This window comes from Mucor velutinosus, assembly GCF_035048745.1.
Source record: "Mucor velutinosus strain NIH1002 chromosome Unknown tig00001563, whole genome shotgun sequence".
Taxonomy (NCBI): Eukaryota; Fungi; Mucoromycota; class Mucoromycetes; order Mucorales; family Mucoraceae; genus Mucor; species Mucor velutinosus.
In genome coordinates, this window is record NW_027041904.1 from 2,183,327 (window position 1) to 2,198,995 (window position 15,669).

Genomic DNA, 15,669 nt, shown 5'->3' on the forward strand with positions numbered 1-15,669 from the left:
TTTTGTTGGCTGTGATATGATCAGTTCAACGGATGCTTGCAATGTTGTTTCTTTGTATGTACGAACAACAAGCACGATGTGCTGCTATATACCTGTATTGCCTTGGTAGTACTACTTTGTTATATGGCCGTGGACTGTTGTTTGTGTTGCCTCTGTCGCTTCACATGAAACAACATTAGTCATTATGTTGTATTGCACACTTATAATACTGCTGTTGCTTCTGCAATTGTGCGTGTTTGTGTTGCTTTACATCCGACTATTACCATACACGTTGCTCATGTATGCATTTTTGTTGTTGCAACAACTGCGAGCTGTCCTGAACATCTTTGATGCTGTGCTTGTTGTTATGCTCTTCTTTTGACTCACTTTTTTTGTGTGAGTGTTTCTTTTTTTTTGCCTACATACTACTACTATACTCCTATAGTATTGTAGCATGTTCTTTCCTTCTTTTCCTTTTTTCTTTTATTATGTTTCTTTGAAGCATACCTCTTTATTACGTTGTGGTGGATGTGCCTATCGCTGAAGCTCAACAAGAACTTATCCGAGACTAGGAGATGGATAGGCTGCCTCCACTTGGTTATCACTACTTACTTTAGTGATGATTGAGAGTCTCAACGCCAGAATCTAAAGCTAGGTGGTGTAAGTAAGGCATGCTCTAGCACCTGAGGGAAATTTGATGATAGTAACAGCTATATTGCTATATATAGCGGAGCTTAAAATTTTGCCTCACATCAAAACAGGGGGAAACCCTCGCAAAAATTTTTTTAGGTCAGCGGAGTTTTCAAGCGATTTGATTGGTTCTGGAGTTGAAAGAGAAAAGGTCTACAACTAGTTGATTTTCTGTTGATATGCCATATAATATGATAATGTCTTTTGTAATAAAAGGATTAAATAATATACATGAATACTTTTTTATTCAATAGTAAGATAAGGTACAGTTGCTTGACTTGGCATTCATATCATAGTTGGATGTGAAGTATGTATGTTTTATTCATTATGCGGAGAATTTAGACAGTATAAAAACTACTTTAGCACAGTGTTATTTGCATTGTTTTTACAATAGTATTCATTCATGATTGTTACAAGAGATGCTGCTTCAGATTAATGTCACTATTGAACAACCCTTTCGCTAATCATTCTTAAAACTTATAACCACTCCACTATATGATGATGATGGCTAAATGGTTATACTGGCAACTACTAGTGCTGCCATGTCATCAGTAACAGTTATTATAATTTGTGTATATTCGTTGCATGTCTTATAAAGGCTTGTTTTGATGATAAGTTCATTTCACATTTTGCGCAATACAAATTGGGATCGTTCTTGTCAATGATAGCATCAGGATTGGGGAAACCTTTTCGTGGCAAAACAACCTTGTGGATATTTTTCATGTGTCTCACAAAAGAATCTCTTCGCTTGACACGAACATCACATTTTGCACAGTAAAGGTTTTTGGGATCTTGGATGTCGATTTCAGCGTTGGGATTCTTGAACGTCTTGGCAGCAGGAGGTAATATCAGACGGTGAATTCTCCTGCAATGAGTACGGTATTTATTTCTGGTTTTGTAAGATGTTTTGCACGCACTGCAGTACCAATTTGCATCGAGAGGATCTGGCACTTGATTGTGGTTGTATTCTGTGCGAGTTTGTAACTTTATTTGATGAGCATAGCTAAGATGCCTCTTGTAGGTTTTCCTTGAAGAGTATGCGCGAAAGCAAACACTGCAGAAATAATCAGCGATGTTGTCAGTGGTTGAGCTGGATGTTTTTGTGTGCTGAGTCTGCATTCCAATCGAGTGAACAGATATGAGGTGCCTTTGGTAACTGATCTTGCTCGCCAATTTCCTGGAGCAAATGGTGCAGGTTTCTGGCTGTATAGGGCCGTTCGTTTTATGATCGTTACTGTAAATGATAAACTTATGCTTTTGATATCTACGTGGCTCACTGAAAGTCTTGCTAAAAGTATCACAATACTTCATGGTGTTATCTGGTAACGTCGATCTCATTCTGTGCACCTCATAGCAATGCAGTTTGTATTCGGGCTTGGTATTGAATGTTGTATTACATATTTTGCAATGACAATTGAGATTGTTTGCATCAGTAAATTGGTTCTTTGATATTTTCCAGGCAAATCTCTTTACATGATGAAGAAAGCGGCAATGGGAATGGTAATTCTGTTTTGTTGCAAAAGTTTTTTCACATGAAATGCAGTAAAAATCAGGGTTGTTCCAGTCAGGCAGAATATTGACGTTTTTCCGAGCATTCGATAATGGAGCCAATTTCATCCTATGAAAGGCCTTAAGATGTAAACAGTATTGTTTTCTTGATGCGTATGTGTGATTGCATGCTGAGCAATAGCCATTGGCATCTTCAGGATCAGGTTCCACATTTGAATATGGTGTATGGGGCAACAGCTTTAAGCATATTTGGTGAACATCCCGCAAATGTAGTCGGAAATCAGCTTTGGACGTTGATGTCTTTTCACACGTTTGGCAGTAGTAGTTTGGGTCATGAACATCCGGTTCCAAGTGCAAGTGTTTGATGGATTGATGTTTAGTCTTCTTGATGAGATGAACTAATTCACGATGCTGCCATACCGCTTGAAGACTATCTTGGCTTTCTTTGCATAGACTGCAACGGTAGTAGAAACTCTGGCTTTTTTGCTCTAAGCAGTGCTCTACATTCATAATAAGTATATTGTTTGTCTTTGAGGCCATGGTTATGCGCTCTTACCCATTTCCGATAGACAGTTGTTTATTTTTTCTGAATCTTCCTGTTTAATTTGATCAGCTTCTGCTATTGTGCTTTCTTGGGAAATGCTTCTTTCATGTCGAATGTCTTCATTTTTAGCTTGCATGAGAATTTCGTTTAGACTATTCGATTTCTGATCCTCTTGCTTTACAGCTTCCAAAGAACGCATTGCTGATTCTTTCGAAGATCTCTTGTATAATATGTATGCTTTGTTGTTGACTGCTTCATATTTCATGGCGTCAGTTGCTTTAGTCTCGTTTTTTACGTTGGTGTTAAAGGGTTTGCTTTTACGCTTGAATTTCATTTTGAAAAGGACGCGTACAAGTCAAATCAGCACCAAGGCTACTCTTTTCAAACGAACATAAGCCACTCTGGCCATTGTTTATATTGGATGGTAGTGCAAATCAACAAGTACCATGGACTGCATTTCAGCATCAAGATGGTAACGTTAACATTTTACAATGTTGCCTTGAAGTTGTAGATTGCTCGATGAATCCGAAAGCTACTGGCATGATAGGCTGTATTGCGTATCGTTTCTCATTATTTGATTACTGCAGGCAATGGCGTCTAGAGCATGATCCCGCTTTGGATCGCAAAGAAGAGATTCAGTGTTGCTACATCCGAATAAATTCATTGAACTGAAAGGCTGTGTAAGTAGATTTACACCAGTAATACATGACACAATGAATTTCCCGCTGCTAAAGCAGTTTGGGACAACAATCAAATTGAGGATTCACTAACCACGTTTTCTGGTTACATCTCATTCTTGAGTAACCGTTAATTAAACTTGTTAAAACATTGCATCGCAATGGGCAATACTGCTGCAAATTACATGAAACAATTCATTTGAAGAGACCTTTTAAAACTGCTGCACTTGTTTCAAGGGCAAGATATTCGACAAGCAGATCCATTATGTATGCGAACTTCGGTACACTATCAGATCAATGTACCAGCACCAATCCAAATCACACACACACGAACGATAAACTAATGGTAACACTGTGACACATTCAGTTGCATTAAAAGTCAAGGTCGATGTTACATTATAAAAAAAGAAGGGGTAAATTGCAGCTGCTGTAGTCTATTGCCTACTGCTAGGAGAGTTAGAGAGGAGGGGGGTGGGGGAGATGAACCCCATCTCTGGGTATTATATATACACACTTTGCCTCTCTCTTTTTTTTTATTAGTTTCTTTCTCTCCCTCTATCTCTAAACTTCTTTTTATATATTTTTTCTAGTATGTCCAAAGTTTCTGTTAAAAACGACGTGTGGACTCCTTTCCAACCTATCGACCAGCCTCAAAACTCGCAAAAGAGAAAGAGATCATCTGCTACTTTAAAAGACAATGGTAACGATAAACTTGTTTCTAACAAACGATCCAAAGGTAAGCCAACTTTAGAGAAAAAGTGTGAGGTAGATGGACTGCAAACTTATTTTCGTATATCATTGATGTATAGCCAAGAAAACAGCCACCACTGCTCCTGCTGCTGCTACTGTCAGCACACCATCATCTGTAACCATTGTAAGTAACTAATGTGGAAGTGATACATGTTGTGTTCTTGTGTCCTTTGGTTACCAACATACCCATCATACCTATAGACCAAGTCTGTTGTATGGATTGGCGCCTCTTTGATGCAAATACAAGGAGGCGAGAAGAAGGAAGAGAAGAAGGGCAGCGGCAGTATTAAAACTGAGGATGTTCCCTCTACTACTGCTACTTTTAGCATCTTTTATGGTGTAAATGATACTCGCAATTTCACTGAAAAAATCAGCATCAATCAAAACCAAAATATCGATCATGTCTACATTATGGTATCTATCGTATCGAGACCGTACATGGCGGCAGCACATCTCATACTATGGTTTTAGGGAGCGATTCGCGCACTAGAGAAATGCGAAGACGATTCAAGCACACTGTCTATTCATACAGGTAGCAAAGTACTTCAATCTGGTAGGTAAATCTAAAATATCTGATTATTGTGGCATGATATTGATAAACCTTATAGTTTTAGATCATGACGACCAGGATAACAAACAAGACGACATTTGCCAACAGATCAAGGAAAAGATTGCGAATAGAAAGGGTGCAACATTTATCGTAAGTTACATAGAGCAGTGTCTGCCAATCTCTACTAATCATTGCCTATTCTACAGCGCTCTGCTGCCAACAACGAGGACGGATACCAAGCAGCCCACAAACTTGCTTCTGAAAAACTATTGGAAGTTTCTACTGATGTTGCAGCTGCTGAGTAAGTTTGTTTTGCATTTATTTGTATGAAACAGCACATTAATTTAATCCGCATCTAGTGATATGGAGATTGATGCTACTGAAAGGGATTTGGTGGAGTCACTGCAAGTGGTAGAAAGCAGTACAGATGTATCTGTTACCACTACAAGCTGCTCCACAGCAGAAGAGGTCAAGGTGGATAGTGACAATACCGAGACAATTGTTACCACCACCGCCACAGTAGTCAAGGAAGAAACTGTAACCGTAATATCAAGTGATGCAGGTGCAGAGCAAGTACAACAGCAACAACGACAAACTCTTCCACCACCTCCTTCGTGGGCTGCTACCCTGAATCTTCGTAATTTGTTGGAAATCTTGAAGGCACCATTCACTCGCAATAAGTAAAAACAACATTTATAGGCACAAGCCTGCTAGTATTCTTCAATATACTCCCATCTTTCCTTTTATTTTTCTTTTACCTAATCCCATCTATATAGTACTATCATTATCATTATCTTAAATACATAAAACCACTAAAAAAAAAAAAAAAAAAAAAAAAAAAAAAAAAAAAAAAAAAAAAAAAGAGACTGATTTCGATCATTTATATATTCTCCTTTTATGTCCATGAATTAACTCTATCCCCCTCTTCGAGAAACAAAGTTTAAGCAACCCTGAAGCATCTCCTCAACCTTTTGATCTTTAAGGGGTAAGATTGAAAGGCGAAAGGGTATAGTTTAGTTATCCAAAAGGAGGTACCGAAGAGACAATAACAAGGAGTTGAGATTTTTGCAGACATGATATTTATTCTATGGGATTCCGTTGTTCCTCTTGCCGATCCAACGCTATCTGATCTTCTAGAACTGGCTAGAATGCCAATATTCATGATCAGCTCTGAAAAGCTCACCTCTTCAAATACAAAACTGGAATTTCATGTCGAATTTCAAGACATTCGATCTTAATTTCATCGTTTGAATGCGATAATTCATGCAAATCTAGGCTGTCTCAAATGCAACATCAGGTTATTTTACGGTGACTGGATTCCAACAGTTGTTATAAGGTTTAGCCCAATAAAAATTTGGATTGTCCGTCAGATATAAAAAGATCATTCATCCTACAAAACCCTTGTTCTCGCTTTTTCATTATTATTCAACAGCATGGCATCTGCTTTCGAATCGTTCAAGGTTGTACATCAATACCAGCTTAGCTCCATCCCAGAGGACTTGTGGCAGCCGCTCTTTATGAAGCTTGGCGAGGATTATCTCGATGCGGGTAAGTGTCTAAACAACATTGTTGATACAAAACACTGACAATGCCCGTTCAACATGTAGGAAACTTTGCTGAACTTCATCATGGCGATCCTATGGAAGGCTATTCACTCCATGTCAAGGCTGACAAGTCGCTCAAGAAGCACAGGTAAGTGCATTTCACAGCAGAGGGGCGCGTGAATGCATGGCATTTTTGACATGGCATGACACTAGTGATATTTTCTTGGTGGATCACGCTTGGACTACATCTCCCGAGACAGCCAAAGAAGAGCTCAAGCTCAATCTTTCGTTGATGGACCGTCTTGAGAACTTGATGGATATCGAGCAAATTGAAGCACCCGAGAATTCAGACGATGAAGAGGATGAGGATGAGAAACCCAGCGATGATTTGATCAAATTAGTCGCCTCTCAAGCAAATGTCACTGAAAGAGAGGCTGAAAAGGCATTGATAGCTGAAAACAACGAGGTTGTAAACGCTATTATGGTAAGCAGCAGCACATTGGAGTGATGAGACAGTCAGTGACACATTTACCTTTGACACAGCGACTGACGATAGACCCTGAACAAAAAGCCGAGTCCGAAAGGTTGGATGACCTTATGATGAAGCAGATCCTTGCCAGTGGTAAGCCTCAAGAGAAGGAAGACAAGGAAAAGAAAGACAAAATCGAAAGGCGAGAGCAAAGAGAAAAGGATTGGATCAATCAACGAGCCAACAACATTTACAGAAAGATGTGGTCTTATATCCAAACCTACACGTACTCCATTCTCCAACAAGATGGACAGCCCGCCTCTCAAACTGCTTGGTACATTAACGATGAGGTTGGGTCCGCTATCTGCCATTCTTCTGATCCCAATGTTGTCTGTTTGCCCTTTATCTTTTCTCGTGGTGCTACTGGTATGATCCCCTACAGCGTCTTCTTCCCTATCAAGGACATTGAAGCTGGTGAAATCATTACTTGCGATCTGCTGCCAAAAAGTGTCCAGCGTGAGTCTGACAAGTTGGCTTATTTGTTTGCTTTCCAGGACAGAGTTTTGCTAACTGCTGAACTCCAATCAAAACGTGATGAATTGGTCAAGTCCTTTAAACAAGAGCGTGAAAAGTTACAGAGTCAAATATTCACGCCTCCAGAAGCACACAGCTTTTCGCCCGAGCAAGTTTTCGAAGCTTTGAGAAACGAGGCAAACAGTAAGACCAAGGGAGAATCCATTACTGTTTGCACAGATACATCATTCATTCAACAGTTTCTCAAGTTGGATAACGTCAAGTTTACTACTGATCCTGCCAAGGCCGATATTCTCTGGACCACTCAAGACTTCCAAGGCTGGGACTCTCTCGAACCTCATCAAATTGTCAATCAATTCCCTAACGAAAAGTGTATTACATACAAGCATAACATGGCTAAATTGATCCAGTAAGTACAGCCTACTAAATGTTGAACTCAAAGAAGGACATTCAACGTGTTTGTTTCGTACAGAAAAACCTATGGCCTGCCAGATTGGTTTATGCCCACATACAACATTATGACTCAACTATCAGAAGTCGTGGGTGATTATCTGAATGTAAGTGTTTTTAAGGGTCTCACTCGATAAGCCATACTTATGCCGTACAAGTCTGAGGAAAACGAAGAAACCAACCTCTGGATCCTCAAACCATGGAACATGGCTCGTGGATTGGGCCTCGATATCACCAACAATCTCTCTGAGATTGTGCGCCAACACGACAATCCCATCCCCAAAATTGCCCAGCGCTACTTGGTGTCGCCTTGTCTCTACAATGGTAAAAAGTTTGATCTTCGTTATATTGTGCTTGTGCGTCGCACTGAGCCCAACTTGCTTGCACTTGTCTACAATATGTTTTGGACTCGCCTGGCCAACAAAAAGTACGACTTGGACAACCTGGATGACTACGAGTGTCAATTTACTGTCATGAACTATTCCAAATACGAAATGACTCAATTGGACAACAAGAGTTTCATTCATAACATGGAGAAGCAGCACAATATCAAGTGGGATCAAGTGCAAAAGGATATCAATACTGCCATAAAAAACGTACTGGTGGTTGCTGCTAGCACTCCTGAGCCATTGGGTTTGGCCGGCAGAGATACTTCCAAGTTTGATGCTTTCAGTGTGCTTGGTTTCGATATCATGTTGACTGATGATTTTAAGCCTGTTGTGATTGAGACCAATTTCTCTCCCGATTGCACCAGAGCTTGCCAGGTAAATATCTTGACGGTAGACCAAGAGGAAAAGGCGAAAAAACTAATCAATTATAACACACTATAGTATGACCCTGAGTTTGTCAACAACATCTTCTCTGTCGTGGATGGTAGATTTGGATCCACTGAACAGGGCTTAAAGGCATTTACCCCATTGTAAATAAAAAGATAAAGATATGTATGCATTTATTTGATTTTTTTTCCCGTCAGGGCGAAGTTATGTAGTGTAGTTCATTGGGATGTGTGTGATAAGCTAAAGAAAGAAAGGGATATAGGTGCTTTTAATCAGTGTTAGATTGTACTTGAGATTTGTCATCGATTATGTCAGGCATCATGAGGGACGAGGTAGCAGTACCTGTCATTTCAGAATCTTGTTCGCTCGTCTCTGGCATCATGATAGAGGAAGTAGGGATTGTGACTACAATGGAAGCATCTGCTGGAGCAGGGATACAGGGAGCATACGCGGTAGTGGTGTGAGGGCTCTCAGTGATAGTGGTAGTGGTAGTGGAAGAGGGCTCTGGTGTTTCTTGATATCGTTGAATGACTGGAATAGTGTTATTAGCTGCGGCGGCGGCTGCCTCTGCTGCTGCTTCCGCTGCTGCTACGATAATGTTGTTCTGAGCCTCGGTGCGTGTGCCGTCATCCACTGGTAAATCAAGCACGTCCCTTCTCTTGAGATCTTGCTGGATGTTTTCAATGTCTTTTGCCAATATGTTTGTTACGCCGTTTGCTCGAAGGGATTTGACGATAAAGGTGACGCCTACATGTTCTCTCAGCAAGCGATGAACGACCAACAAGTGTTCAGGAGACAAAGATCTGTACATGGCGTAGGCACGAGGATCCTCGGCAATAGGGTGATTGTGTTCTCCAATGCATTTACGGATGACCCAGAAGCTACCACGACAGCAACGAGCATAAATCATACATGCGCATCCCGTCTTTTGCGATCTGCGAAGGCGTGGCTTGATGTTTTGGTTGAGATCACTGGCCTTCTTGTTGTTTTTGCGGTAAAAGCCGCCATGTTTACAGATCAGGTACACCTTTGTTTTATCAGATTTGCTTGTAGTCAATGCGACATTGTGCTTTCTGCCATATTCAAAAGCTTCTGTGCGAAGTTCCTCCAAACTTTGAAACATCCTTCCAACAGCAAATCGCTCGTAAAATTCAGTGATGATAGGGCTTGAGGGATCCAAGGTATTGCCAGTGATTTCAATAGCGCAGTTTTCAGTAAAGCTGCTATTACTGTTGGCATTAGATGGTGGTGGAGGAGAGGTGAATGCAGCAGTGTTTACGGCAGAAGAAGCGATAGACATAGGAGTAGCGGCCAGACGAGGACCAGCCATATGCTTCATCATGGCAGCAGCAGCAGCATTGGCATTCAGCAGGTCAGTATCCGTAGTATTCATAGCGGCATTATGATGGTCTAACAGAGGATGGTGTTGATGAGACTCTAATAGGCTATGCATGAGAGGTTGACTGTTTACATCCATTAACGTTTGTTGTGTATAATCAATTTCTGGCTGTTGTTGTTGTTGTTGTTGTTGTTGTTGTTGTTGTTGTTGTTGTTGTGAGTCATGTTGTTCTTGTGCTTGCTGATGTTGAAGACTGAGAGCATTGGATAAAGTAGCAGCAGCTTCTGAAAGACTTGTAGTACTATTCACATCTGCTAAGATTTCGGTTTTGACTTGTTCACTCATATTGTCTGTCTCTAGTATCGTTGTTATATGGACACCCACTATACGCAATCAATTCAATGAGGGAAAAAGAAAAAAAGAGGGTGGGGTCCAAGACTGGGGACGAGATGTGTCACTATTCGCACCCTCTTCTCTTCGAGAAGGGATGGCTTAGATCTGTTTGATTTGCTGGATATCAGTTGGTTGATGAACGACTGTTCATCCGCTATTGAAAGCCATGTAGCTTGAAAGCTATTCGGTGGGTATGAATCTTTCATTGCAATTCAATGCCTGATGAGCTGATGTTGGTATTTTTAGTACCATGACTTCCCAGATTGATAGGATGCAGCTTGCTTTGAAATGAGATCAGCAAGCTGCAACAGCAAATGACTGACAACAGCTACACTGCCCTGCTCCTCTCCTAATAAACGTGGCTTAAAATTGATAAATGCAGAGGCATGAATCTCTTTCATGCTTCGTTTATTCCTCCTCTACAAATGAAACCGAAAAGTAAAGCTCAAAATCCAGTTGTCATCATCAAACAAGCAAACCGAAAACGCAAGCTACAGAACCCAATTGTAAATCATATCATCTCAAGGCTATCCACAGCTTGTATCAGCAAGTGGTAAAGATCTACAGCAGAAGAGTACAAAGATCGATTATAGCAAGTTTTTTTCTTGGTAAATATATATATATAAAAGTAGGTCTAATCGCTTTTGCATTGGATTGTTTGATGTGGTTGAACCACGTTATAGTCAAATGCAGCGTGGTCTTCTTTACCACTCATCATCATCATCGTCATGGTGTGAAGGAGCTTGTTGTCTACGAGCACGAAGCTATCAAGCGAGTGGCATTAGTGTTTATATTCATTGTGATCGCATACAACTACACTTACAGCATCAGCTAACGAAGCAGCAGCATTAGAAGGTGTGCCATTAGAAGCTCGGGGAGGAGCACGAGGAGCAGGTGTAGGCATACTGGCACCGCCAACACCAGGTCTAGATGGAATCATGGGCTTACCAGCGATACTAGGTTTTGCAGGTACCACTGGCTTGGGTCCAGGAGCAGGTGGTGCTCTTCTTGCTGCAGGAACAGGTGTGGAAGAAGCAGAAGGTGGGGCCACAGCACCTGCTTTACGAGCCTCTAACTCTTGTTTCCAAGCGGGCACGCTAGACGAAGCAGCTGGTGCTTGTGCTTGCACTGGAGGAGATACTCTGGCAGTATTGTTTGTAGGTGTAGGCACAGAGGGAGGAGCTCTTCTGGCAGGTGGAGGTGGAGGTGGAGGAGTCGATCTAACAACAGGAGGTACGTATTCCTCCAAATAGTTGCTGGGTACCCAACCCTCAATACCGTCTTTGCGAGCCAACCACCAGCCGTTTTCGTCTTTTTCAACAATTTCCAACAAATCTCCCTTTTCAAAGGCGATTTCTCCAGCTTCTTGAGATGCGAAAGGATAAATAGCCTTGTATTGAGGTGTTGCTGGGGCAGGTGGAGGAGGGGGAGGCGTGTTGTTGGCGGCTGGAGGTGGTGGAGGCGGAGGAACAGAGCGACCAATGCTGCTGGACATGGGGCGAGTGTTGGTGGCAGAAGCAGCAGCAGTAGCAGGCGTGCTGCGAATTGGATTAGCCTTCTTGCGGGGAGCAGCAGTGGTTCTGGTGCTTGGTTGAGCTGCTTTTCTAGCGCAAGGAGGAGCAGATTCTAGTGAGAAAAAGTGTCAGTGTCATGTACATTTAATAAGCATCTACCACTTACGGCTGTTGGGAGGAGCGCCAGAACAAATCTTGACGACATGGCTCTTGTAGATACCATCACCCTTGGCAGCTTCATCCTTGACAAACTTCATGGTGACCGCCTTATTGCCCTTCTTTTTGTATTGAATCTGAGGAACCACAGACACCTTGATTCTGCCACCAGTTTGTTGCAACATGTGAGCCAGTAATTCCGTCTTGAAAGTACAGGATAAGATAGTATCGCCATCAGGAGAGCCATCCAAATGCAGTACAACCCAATCATCTTGCAGTGTGGACACACTGATGCCACTGACAATGTTCAAACTGATGGCTTTTTCATCTACCATACTGAGCACCTTGCCGTTCTTGGTAGCCATGACAATATGCAAGCTTTGGTTGGTCAAGACAAATGTTCTAGGACTAGGTACACTGGATCGCATTGCTCTAGGCACCAACGTGCTACCGCGCATACTGAACACCACATCTTCATTGCCTTTGAGACTGATGGCATTTCGAATCATGGTGGATAAACCAGAACCTGTCTTGATATCCATGTAATCTCCAGTGAATCGTCTCATACTGACAAGCGAGTATCTACGTCTTTCTTTTTGGCCTCCCAGGATCTGGTGACCGTATTCACGCATCTGAAGGTATCCAATGTTATACTTGTTTTGTCTCCAGAAACGTTGGATCTTTTTAGCGCATTCAATCTTGTATCTGACATAGGCTCTCCAAGCACGTTGAATACGAGTGGCCATGTTGTGCCAGTACTTGTCACGCAGATTTTCTAATGCAAAAATCTAATCTAAAGAGTCAGTATGCTGATAACGGCAGGGATGCTGCGTCCGTATAAACATACCGTTTCAGGGTGACGAATAAAGATCTTGGTGGTACCCATTTGCCATTCTTCAGTGGGGATGTTGTTGTGCTTCAGAATCTCAGATGTGCCACTCATGGCATCTCTATTCCATATGTATTCACCAGCGTAACCAGTTGTAGGGCACAATAGATAGAATCGCTCCACAAACTTGTCAAAAGTCTACATGTAAAAAGCGTCGATGAGTACACTGTTATTACCACCACCAACACACTGCCAATGACTTACTGTTCTATAAGCAAAACCAGCTCTACGAACTCTGATATTTTCACACAAACCAAGATATTGAATCTGATGCAATACTCGCTTTTCGTCAAATTCAGAGGGACTTCGGTTATCATTGGATTTGATGGTACGGATATAACTGGGATGACATTGCATCAACTTTGTCACAAGCGTATTACAAGAAGCCTTGATCTTGTCACCAGCAGTAGGAGGTCTCTTCTTGGAGTTGGGGTCAATGCGTTCAGGGAACAAGGTGGTGGAGATGAATTGGTTGGAAGATCCAGTAGCCAAATTTAACAAATCCTTGAGCAAGGAATCCTTGTTTCGATCTGTCATACCCTCCACATTGTACAATACATCACCAGCATAATGACGGATCAAAAACTTGGAGCCTCTCGATTCAAAATGAGGGTTAGAAGACAAAAAGCCCAAACGTTGAACAAACGAATTATCAGCAGCACTTGAATCAGCATGAGCAGTAGCACAGGCGTCATTCAGAGCAGCAAACAAGCCAGGAGGACGCTTCTCTTCAATCAAATCACACACGACCTTGTTGTTGAAAAACTTGATGGGCGTCCACTGAATCTGTTCACGCACGTATTCTTCCTGTTCAGCTTTCAGTGTGAGTTCGATAAAGATTTGCTGCAGCTTTTCATTGACATAGTTGATACACAGTTGTTCAAAGCTGTTCTCCTCGAAAATCTCGAAACCATAGATATCCAGCACACCGATCGTGTATTGATGAGCGCTGCGAGCTTGTAATGAGACGTTGACACGAGTGACAATCCATTCAAATAATCGCTCGTAAATAGTTTTTGCAAGGGCGTCTCGCACGGATGTTGCTTGCACAACGTTCAGTGGCACTTCGTATACACTGCCTCTTCTTCCGCCACGCTGAGTCTCCATGATACGGCTGGTGAGTGCCTTTGATAATGATTCACCATCCACTTCCATCAAATAAGCAATGAAATTGGCCACTATACACCATCCATTGGGTTAGAGTGTGTGTTTGCAACATGTATCTCAAGTCTTACCATCTCCATCTGAAATAGCAGCGTTGCCACTATCATCCTCCACAAAGACAATGTTACCGAGCCAAAGAATGATGGCCAGCATTTTAAAGATTTCGTCTTGTTCATGCTTTTGCAAGCCAATGATACCCATGGCGTTCTGTAGACAGAGAATCAGCACTTATCCATCCCCACCCACTCTATCCACACTTACCAACGTCTCTTGAAAATCATTGACATCGTTGATACCAGGCACATCCAAACAGCCACTCTTGCTCGTATACAAGAAGCTTTCAGGGCCCTGAAGACCAAATGATTCTATCAAGGGAGATATATAAGCATCCTCTTTCGTTTGTAATCCACATACACACACTACTACTCACGTTGATATTCAGGGGGTGCAGCTTTTGTTAATTGATAAAAGATATGAAAGTTTCTTTCGTTTTCAATTTGACCAACAACACGAGTCTAATAAAGATGAAAGCAGCGGGTTACACAACTATATAACTCCAAGAAACAGCCTTACTTACCTTTTCCAACAGGTAGTTTGTAATGACAGCACCCACAGGCTCACCTTGTGTGTTGAATTGAATTTCGAGGTATTTACCGTGTCTACTCGAGTTATCGTTACGAAGGGTCTTTGCACAACCAAAACTCTCCAGCAAGGGATTTGTTGCCAAGACCATTTCCTTGATTTCCTTAATGGATGAATTTTGGCCATCACCAGAAACAGCAGCAATATACTGCATAATTCTCTTGGCTGCTTCCGTCTTACCAGCACCAGATTCACCACTGATAATGATACATTGATTCTCCTTGTAACTGTTCATATGGTGGTAAGATGATTCAGCAATAGCAAAAACATGAGGGGGCATCTAAATATAGTGTTGGTCAGTGTGCCTGCCTGCGTGCTTATCTCTGGTAGCATGCTTTACCTCTAGCAAGTTCTTTCCTCGATAACTAGCCAACACATCGTCTGTGTAGATACCCAAATCTCGAAAAGGATTGACACTGATGAGTACATGGCCAATATATGTCTGTGTTTTGGATATGAGATGATGTATTTAGTCCAAAGAAAAGGGCTCACACTTACATAGATCTCGGCGTTTTGCCATCTCTTTTGCAAGTTTTCGTTGATGGCTTCGTTTGTAATCTTGGTGAGCAGTGTCATATCAGAGACGCCCACTTGCTTCTTTTTGACGCCTTCTTTCCAATCTGCCCTCGCTGGACGATTTGCTTTAATAGCCTTCTTTTCACCCTTCTTGCCCAATAGTTTCTAACGCTCGAAACATGAGTTACACTGCTCTCAATCAATGCACCCAATACTACCTTGGCCATGTTGATGTATGATGTATATAAAAAAAAACAAGAAAAAGAAAAGAAGAAGGAAGAAATTGGATTTTGGTTTTTCCCTCACCAAAAAAAATCTAGTTGCTGTAGTACGAAAATGAAATCATTTTGTGCACTTGCTTCATTTGTATGACCCTCAATCAAAACGATTAAGCGGCAACACAATTGGTCAGCTCCTCCAAGTGCCCCTTGCCCTCTTGGCTTTGTTGCCTTGGATGATACAGACACACTGCGACCTCTCTCGCATTCTCCCTTTCCCAATCAGCGCAACAAAAGGCGCGTTTATCAATTTTTTTTCATTTTTTTTTTCTCTCTTCTTTTTCCTCTTCTCACTATATTAGGGAA

General features: G+C 41.7%; 5 protein-coding genes across 5 annotated transcripts; 2 read left to right on the top strand and 3 right to left on the bottom strand.

The window, feature by feature from the left end:
- Window positions 1-1,230: 1,230 nt before the first annotated feature.
- On the bottom strand, window positions 1,231-1,788 carry RSM22 (37S ribosomal protein S22; the record flags this gene model as incomplete). The annotated part of the gene is made up of 1 exon (XM_064828564.1): window positions 1,231-1,788. One exon carries the CDS (start codon window positions 1,786-1,788, stop codon window positions 1,231-1,233), a length of 558 nt encoding a protein of 185 aa, XP_064685766.1.
- A 2,202-nt stretch (window positions 1,789-3,990) lies between these two features.
- Window positions 3,991-5,383, top strand: ATC70_009332 (uncharacterized protein; the record flags this gene model as incomplete). The annotated part of the gene is made up of 7 exons (XM_064828565.1): window positions 3,991-4,135; window positions 4,209-4,273; window positions 4,351-4,563; window positions 4,621-4,702; window positions 4,758-4,849; window positions 4,906-5,000; window positions 5,059-5,383. 7 exons carry the CDS (start codon window positions 3,991-3,993, stop codon window positions 5,381-5,383), a joined length of 1,017 nt encoding a protein of 338 aa, XP_064685767.1.
- A 749-nt stretch (window positions 5,384-6,132) lies between these two features.
- ATC70_009333 (uncharacterized protein) lies at window positions 6,133-8,619 on the top strand (the record flags this gene model as incomplete). Its single annotated transcript, XM_064828566.1, has 7 exons — window positions 6,133-6,247; window positions 6,307-6,391; window positions 6,457-6,727; window positions 6,787-7,655; window positions 7,719-7,803; window positions 7,855-8,460; window positions 8,527-8,619. The coding sequence occupies 7 exons, from the start codon at window positions 6,133-6,135 to the stop codon at window positions 8,617-8,619; spliced, it is 2,124 nt and encodes a 707-aa protein (XP_064685768.1).
- Window positions 8,620-8,740: 121 nt separating this feature from the next.
- Window positions 8,741-10,156, bottom strand: ATC70_009334 (uncharacterized protein; the record flags this gene model as incomplete). Its single annotated transcript, XM_064828567.1, has 1 exon — window positions 8,741-10,156. The coding sequence occupies one exon, from the start codon at window positions 10,154-10,156 to the stop codon at window positions 8,741-8,743; it is 1,416 nt and encodes a 471-aa protein (XP_064685769.1).
- Window positions 10,157-10,908: 752 nt separating this feature from the next.
- Window positions 10,909-15,312, bottom strand: BLM3 (Proteasome activator BLM10; the record flags this gene model as incomplete). Its single annotated transcript, XM_064828568.1, has 12 exons — window positions 10,909-10,968; window positions 11,028-11,830; window positions 11,885-12,662; window positions 12,722-12,901; window positions 12,968-13,941; window positions 13,999-14,134; window positions 14,189-14,292; window positions 14,358-14,442; window positions 14,505-14,849; window positions 14,910-15,011; window positions 15,068-15,250; window positions 15,304-15,312. The coding sequence occupies 12 exons, from the start codon at window positions 15,310-15,312 to the stop codon at window positions 10,909-10,911; spliced, it is 3,759 nt and encodes a 1,252-aa protein (XP_064685770.1).
- Window positions 15,313-15,669: the final 357 nt, after the last annotated feature.